General features: G+C 42.9%; 1 protein-coding gene across 1 annotated transcript; it reads right to left on the bottom strand.

Annotated features, from left to right (window-relative positions):
* Window positions 1-791: 791 nt before the first annotated feature.
* On the bottom strand, window positions 792-8,080 carry DCAF12 (DDB1 and CUL4 associated factor 12; the record flags this gene model as incomplete). Its single annotated transcript, XM_008942204.1, has 5 exons — window positions 792-1,359; window positions 2,680-2,864; window positions 5,933-6,095; window positions 6,805-6,870; window positions 7,887-8,080. Coding segments are annotated over 5 exons (767 nt in total), but the record flags the coding sequence as incomplete, so codon positions are not given.
* Between the last annotated feature and the right edge of the window lie 312 nt (window positions 8,081-8,392).

Genomic DNA, 8,392 nt, shown 5'->3' with positions numbered 1-8,392 from the left:
AAGGCAGCAGCGGATCTGGGGAAAGACTGAGCCTCTCCTAGAGCAAGCAGGATGACAGCAGATGCTAGTGCAATGTGAGCTAACAGCAAGTTAACTTGCCACATGGAAAGCTTCTAGCCTACGTTAAGTTCAAGATGCACTCTTTAACCTTTGCAAAAAAACCCCAACTTTATTCCATTATTAAACTTATTAAAGGAGATAGCCAATAAGAAAAGCTCAAATGGGAAAAGTTTCCACAACCTGGGGCAAAAGGGGTCCTGTATTTTAGGCAGTTTATGATGAACCCAAGGGCTGTGGCAACAGCATACTCAAAGGACTGTGGCTCATCTGGAAGAGTGATACATTTAGTTCATTTTTTAATGACAAGAACATTCATGACCCTTTCCTCATTTCCTCCCAGCAACTCTGCAGGCTGTCATTGTAATATCCCTCCCAAATAAGCACACTGCCGACCAGCCTGTGCAGACTTTACCTGGGCGAGCTGATACCTAGGGCAGGCAGAGCAGGAACAGAATTTTGCTCCTGCCATTGCTGAAAACCACAACTGAAATACAAATTCACTTTTAAGAACTTCTGCAGTTTGGGCTTGATGGGCAATACCCATGGAGAATCCACCCCTGGGCTCCAGTGAGTGTAGCTTGAAATTACTGTAATCCTCTATGTATAAACAGTGCCATTAGACTTGTACTTTTAAAAAATAAAGTCAACCCAGGCCAGAGCCAGGCTCTGAAGATAAAAGCAGTAGCTTATCTCTTATAAATATTTTCAATTATTAATATTTTTTACTTAGAAGTAGTCCTCACTCCAGGTAATGTAACTGACAAAGTACCTGCACACATGCAGCCCCTAGACTTTCACAGAAAGCCTAAGAGCAACCACTCCAGAAGAAAGAAATCCTACCTCACAGCAAAGTAGGGGAGGGGGCACAAGGCCAAGACAGCCTAAATCTGGGGGAAGGGTCATTTGGAGTAAGTACAATAAAAAGGGATTTCAAAAACTCTTCATAAAAAGGATCAAGGAAGTTAAAGCAAAAAATTGGTTAAAAAGATGTACAAAACTGTTGGAGACCAACAGAAAACTCTGCCAAAAGATAGCTTGCATTTAAATCAGAAATCAATGGCATCACACAATTCCGTTGTTAAAAAAAGGAAAATAAAAGTGTAAAACTGTGTAAAGAACAGCATTTATAAAGAGTTATCATTAGCTCCAGAGACCAGCGTAATTCCCGTGAAGTCCTGATGGAAGGGGGCCTCCTGCCACAAAGAGTTTCGTTCCAGACGAGTCGTAGCAGTGGGTGTAAACAGCGTTTGGGAAGAAATCTATGTCAGAAAAATAATTCCTCCAGGTGTCATCATGATTCTGTTAAAGGAAAGTTCAGACTGTTATTGTTGCCAAAATAACCTAAAACCTTGTTTCACAAAAGCAGAAGGTAGCTTCAAGAGCCTAAAAAGGGGTCTTTTCTGTTAGTAACTCCCTGAAGCTTCAGACAGAACAACTTGAAGAGACCAGAGTTGTCCTGAAGCTTTTTCTGAGGACATTTAGGGCCAAACATTGGAGCAGGGAAGACATCAAGTTTCATTACTTTCTGAAGTTACATCACAGTGATACATACTAAAGATAATGCGAAGAAATTAGAGGAAGCCATTAACTGCTTTCTGATAACATACAGGAACTTGAACTCCAATGCTTGCCATGGCATTACCTCAGGAAGCCAGTTTCTAAAACTGCATCCAATTAAATCTCTCTTGGAGCATCACACTAGAGGAGCATGGTTTTAGAGGGAGACATGGTATCTTGTGTTTGAGGTTCTGAAAACTAGAAGTTAGATTACATTCAAAAATATACCAAGGTTCTGCCCTAGTGAGGCCACCTTTGGAGTAGTGTGTCCAGTGCCAGGCTCCCTAGTTCAAGACACACAGTGACTAAGTGGAGAGAACCCAGTAAAGGGCCATGAGGATGCTGAGGGGGTTGAATTACCTCACTTACAAGGAGGGACTGAGAGGCCTGGGGCTGTTTAGCCTGAAGATGACAGAGGGGATTTTATCAATGCTAATAAATGTCTGAAGGGTGGGTGTTGAGAGGATGAGCCCAGACCCTTTTCAGTGGTGCCCAGCGACAGGACAAATGGCAATGGGCAAGGACTGGAACACAGGAAGTTCCATCTGTACCTAAGGACAAATTTCTTTACCATGAGAGTAATGGAGGCCTGGAACAGACAATGCATAGAGGCTGAGGAGTCTGCTCCTCTGGAGACTTTCCAAACCTGCTTGGACTTGTTCCTGTCACCTGCTCGGACTTGTTCCTGTCACCTGCTCTAGGTGAACCCGCTTTAGCAGAAGGATTGGACTAGATTATCTCTAGAGGTACTTTCTAACCCCTACACCATTCTGTGATTCTGCGTAAAGATATAAAATCTAGTCCGTTTACGAACCGGTGCATACAGACAGTAGTCAGTGTGCCTTACACTCAAGCAACCCACCTTCAACACCCTTTCAGAAAGCTTTTGTAGAAAGCAACGCTGCAGCACTGCTTGCTTTTCATGATTACAGTTATTGGTTGCATGATCACTGTTTTGCTGGGACAAATTTCATACAATAGCTCCCATCACTATAAACAGAACTGATTCTCAAGCCCTGTGGCACTCCCACGTAGAGCTTCCTGCAGCCTCAAGCTACTCACCAGCCAGCCTTTCCCAGTAGTCAACTTCAAAATATCAGTTTCTCGCAATTTCAGCTTCTGTCCGTAGCAGGCACGTGGGGGCTTCTCTTCCAGGAACCTCTGGGCTCTGATATCGTAGAACAACAAGGAACCTTGCCCCGTTCCCACTGTGATGATGTGCTCGTAGAAGCTCACGGATCGAACGCCTGTCGAACAGAGAGGGGACACATGATGCAGTAAGGTGCAAGATTTGGCTCTGCAGTGCTGCTTCTTGATGTCTAACATCTTCTTTAACAGGAGCTACATCCTAGTGTACTCCACAACACAAATGGCCCCACGTCTCAGGCAGAGCAGACAAATCTCACGGATGCTACTGAAACAGCAGCTTCAATTGCAGATACCACTTCCCTTCCCCTCCAAGGCCACCAGCTACACTGACAGTGCACGGCAAGAAGCTTCACTCTCAGTAGGCCCCAACTCTGCCACAGAAGCAAAGGTCATAAGCCATTCAGCATCAAGAGCAGTTTTGTTCTGTCTGCCACAGAACAGGTCTGGCAAACGAACGCAGAAAGCTTTAAGCCCTGCAATCAGTAAGAAAGTCCCCCTGATAAGAGGAGAAAGGCACAAGATGGGACCTCCTCTTATCTTTGCTCCAAAAGTGCTCTTAACAAGCAAACCAGTGAACACTTAGTTAACAGGAACAGGTGATGGAGTGTGGTAGCAGATGGCATACACTTTTCAATACAACTTATTAATAAAAGCTACAAAACGCACAATGACTGGGTCTTTCTCTAATAAAGAAAAGTTAACTGAAGGAATCTGTGATGCAGTCATTACTACTCAGAGGACGTTTAGAACATGCTTTCAAGAACATCACTTCAAATTGGCTCCTAGGGGGCTCAAGTACCTCAGATTAATCATACCCACCAAACTAAAAGCACAGCCTGTGTCTAGAACCAATCACAGCAACTCTCAAACATAGCCAGAACTGTAAACCACTTGTAGACTTGGATTATTTGGGTCAGCAAAGCCAAGTCTCATTCCTGAGAGGCAGAGAGGCTCAACAAGTCCCAGAAGGAAATGAAGATGCAGTAGCGTGTCCTATGCAAGGAGCAGACACATAGTCCATGCTATGCAGGCTCTGTCCACCACACTAACTTTTCTGCCTTCGGGATATAAAGTCAAGAGCATGCAACATTGTTCTGAATGCCAGTCAAGCAGAAAGCACTTGCTCTTGCAGATCAGGAAAACGAGAGTCCAGGGCCTGCACTTCCCAGTATACCTCCTAAGAAACGTAACACTGACAGGATGCACTGAAAAGCACTAGGTACCTTCTCACGTAGAGCACACAGGGTTACACTGAGTGAAAACCAGGCCCCATTCCAGTCTTACCAAGCAACCAGTTCTCTCTGACCCCCTTCTGCATACAACACTAGTGATCTGAAGTTCATTGGACTTAGGTGATCAGCAGGTGCATTTGAATCTGACAGCACATTCAGGTAACACTTCAAAGTGGTTAAAAGCAAGCCCAGATTTTAGTCTGCAAATCAACAGAGAACCTGCTTTCTAGAGATGCTGCACTGCTCCAAGTCCCAGTGAGATCAACAAAGTTGAAACTCTTGGTATCTTGGGAAATTAATATTACTTCAGTACCTGCACCACCATGCCAAAAAAGGAAAAAGATTTACCTACCATGCAGAACAAAAACCAGCACTGAACAAAGGCTTTCTCCAGACACAAGCTGGAAGTGCCCCAGAGATACCACCTGCACATAAGGCACCTGCCCAGCAGGACAATCACATACTCAAGGGAGAAGCTTCCAGCCACCAGTGGGCACCACACTCCAGTGATAATTCTTCCCTATGACACTGAGGGGAAACAGTGTCAGGATTTCCACAGAGCTCTCACTGACAGCAGGTCAGGACAAGGGCTCTTGCTGGTAAGATGTTGAGGGAACAGGAGCTGGTGAAGCACCCTCTCATACTATAGAAACTCCTCCCGTGTCTGAAAGAAGCAGGCGCTGACATTTATCTAGACAGTGTTGTCATATGAAAGGGTTAACAGCCACACAAGCTTCCAGGTGGACCTGTGTAGGTGACTGCAGCTAGAGTGAGGGGGGACCATTAGACATTGGCTCCAAACTAAGGGTGAAGGGAAGAGAATGGTAAACTTCTGCTTTTGTAATTAAAGCTAAGAGTGAGGAATGCCTAATCAAATAATTTACTTTACTGCAGTTTCCTCTCTGTTGTAAACTGTATAAAACCCTACAGCTCCTCTGAAGGGGTGCGCTAGCTTTGCAGTCTATCACCTTGCACCCTTTTCTGGCCAGAACTGGAATAAAAAAAAAGTGTCTTGATTCTATGTGTCAACCAGTTTTTGCACACTGTGTAAAGAATCCAGATGTGGGACAACAGCAGCACTATTCAAACCCCAGTAACCGCAGAAGTAAAACTTTCCTAATCCTTGCCTACATGCTTTCTCTTCTGCTGAGTTGCCCAGTGAAGGGACAGATGTCAAGAGCTGAGTTAAGTAAGGAGAGCAGTTCATTAGTCTGGGATTAGTAGGGTTTAAAGGGGGCATCACAGCACAATGCCTTCTCAGGCCTGAAAATAAAGGCTATGGGAAGCCTTAAGGGACCATGCACCCTGCAAGCCCTCAGGCTTTGCCCTGGTGTAAGGTTCAGCTGCATGTATTGCATCCACATCAGAAAAGTAAAACGGCACTCAAAAATCTGCAAGTGTTCTTAAAGAGTGAATTTTGGTAAATGTAAAGCAAATAAACGCACATCCAAAATTAAGAGTCTCACTCATGGCTTTAAAATTACAAAGCAAGCATTCACAGAGAACACAGACTCCCAGTATGATAGCACAGAACAGACAACATGATATTTTTACATTCCCAGAGAAAAATCCAATAGACAGTATTAACATTGGTATGAAGATTGGCTTTGCTTTGAGATGAAGTGAAACAGAGTAAGACACATTAAAAAATAAGTAAAATACACTGAACTTTTAAACGTGCGCATTTGGATGGTGCATTTAGTTGATCATAAAAGCACTAATGTTGCCTGTCATTAGATTTCAGAGTTGCTTTCATGTTTGGTGTGTTGGTTGCTCAAGGAATACTGTCATAAAAGCAAATCCTACATATACTACTAGTGATTTGGCCTATCCCATGAAAACCCTTCTTGTTTATGAAAAGCTTATTTTACTGTGGTCTTAATAGCTCCTTCTGCAAGCCAACTGTTTGAAGCACACTTTGGTGAGTTTCTTACCACTGCCTCGCTCTCTGGAACAGACGGATTTCACGTTGTGAGAAGGCTGCCTGGGATCCAGAAAGGAGACGTGTGCCTGCGATCCTACTGCATACACTGACCACTCCTGACCATAAGCCAAACACCCGTGCCCCCTGCAGTATGGCAACTTCGTGGAAAGTAACTGGAGGCAGAAGGAAAAAAAAAAAAAAAAAAAAAATCAGGCCATTATGATAAAAGAGCAAGATGTTAATAGAACAATTTTGTAAGCTATGTTCAAGGAAGCTGCAGTGAAAAGAACAAAATGGAGCCAACAGTTAAGCTCACCACAAAAAAATTGGCAGCAATCTGACCCAGAGATAAAAAGCCTGAAGGAGATGCGATGCCTTATCTGAACCAAACTGAGACTTACAAAGGCTGAAGCCAAGCATTACGCAAAGAACAATGGGTATTTCAGCAAATTGTTTTACACTTTTCTAAGCTGACTTTGCCTCTTCAGCAAGTGCACAAAGACATCAGCTCTCAGCTGAAAAAGCTTACTGCATACACTAGCACAGATACGTCTGGGTTTCATCTGCAGATATATATGAAGAAGTAACTTCCTTTATGAACTTTGCTCATCAAGTATCCATCATACTCTACACAGCAGTTCACTGCAGCTAACCCAGAACTGGCAGCACACTAAGAACACCTCCCACTTACGAAATAAAGGGGGCACGGAGTTTTTCTCCACAAGTTCTAACTTTTAGGACATTTCATTTTACATAAAAGCTTTTAAGTGTTTTACAAACACTGCTGCTCTTTCTCCAAGCACCTAAAGGAGATGAAGAGTAGCGAGCAGCACTAACTGCTAGGCAGTGTTTGAAACCTAACACCAACAAAGAGAAAAGCACCTTTGATAGCGTGTGCTCCGCTTTCCAAAGATGAAAATAGCCATCTAAGGACACAGCTCCCAGCTCCTATTTAAAAAAAACAAAAGAGTTACTCTCAGTATTATAGATGTCCTTAAAAACTCACACTCTCAACCAGGCAGGCTGCATACTCTGGATTGAACTCATCCATAATCCTGTACATGCTTATCAAGATAAATTTTCATTTTATAGTCATCTTCACAGAAAACAATATAGTACAAAGGTGTCAGGTAGAATAAGAATTAGTAAGACAGTAAATAACCAAATGTAACTTTCAAAAGTATAGATCTTGCTAGACAAATAATGAATTATTAGACAGTACAAGCTGGAATTGACAATTCTCTTCAGCAGCTCTTACACCAATTCTGACCCTGAAGCAAAGATTTCTTTCCAGGCACTACTCTAACTGAAAAAGCTCTATTAAGTCTCCATCACAAAGCAGTAATTAACAGTTACAGTGAGAAATAAAGCCCACAGGAGCACAGTGCTTCTGAGAGCACACCCACCTTTGCTTCAGACCTTCTCTGCTCTTTGAGGGTGGAAAGAAAAGTACTGGAGGATGAATTGCTACTCCCACTAGTAACAACAAGAGATTAGCACAAGGGAGGTTAATATTCACTGTTTGTCAAATTCCAACAAAATAACACTGAAGTCAGTCACCCCACTTGCTGAGCAATCCAGTAATGAGTCAGCCATCAAAACAGGAACTGCCTGAATGCTAGCTGGTCTTCACAAAACAGGAAGAAGAGCAGCAAGAGCACTCAGGAGTGGGATTCAAACTGGAAGAGGTGCTCTGGTGCTTTATCTGCTTCTTGTAAACATCCCCTGTCTCCCTCACTTAGGATGCAGGTCTAAAAATCAAACTCCCAGGACACTGTTCCTTCTGAAAACTTTTCCTACTGGACTTCCCTTGGGGCAGAAGCAGACACAGCAGATGAAAACTTCCATCTCACATGACAAGGATGCAAAAGGACCAGGAAAAAAAAAAAAAATCAAGTTTTTCTTTTTTCTAATACAAACTGACAGTTTTAGGACTTCTCAATTCTCTTGTTTAACTTACTGACCTTGTTCTTACTGTTGAAAGCCAACGCTCGGACTTTGCAGTTGTCAGGATTGGTGTCCTCCTTGGGGATATCCTTCAGAGCCCTGTGTGTTATGTGGGCATAGACAGGAACTTGAGAGAGATTATGCCTGGCATCGCTTTTGGACAGTACGTCCTCTGTGACTTCCCAGAGACCCATCGAACCATCCCGTGACCCTGAATAAACAGTCCACAAACAAACAGTTAATACCACACATACACAACTCCACTTTTTAAAAAAGAAATAAACAATAGGGTCTGAAAGAAAGAAAGAATACTAACTAAAGACATTGTTGGGACCTATATACTAATAATTATTTTTTTAAAAATGCTATTCTACTGCGCTGTGAAGTTCCTAACATTGTGAACTCATTCTCAACCGGTTTGTCTACATGGTTCCAAAGCAGCCAGACCATCTCATCTGTTTTCAAACTGATTAGGATGGATCAAAAAACACAATACAACCACAAGCATTAGATATTGACACAT

The sequence above is a fragment of the Merops nubicus genome, unplaced genomic scaffold (genome assembly GCF_000691845.1).
Source record: "Merops nubicus isolate BGI_N331 unplaced genomic scaffold, ASM69184v1 scaffold12016, whole genome shotgun sequence".
NCBI classification, from domain to species: Eukaryota; Metazoa; Chordata; class Aves; order Coraciiformes; family Meropidae; genus Merops; species Merops nubicus.
Note: the sequence above shows the minus strand (reverse complement) of the source record. Positions and strands in the feature narration are given on the sequence as shown.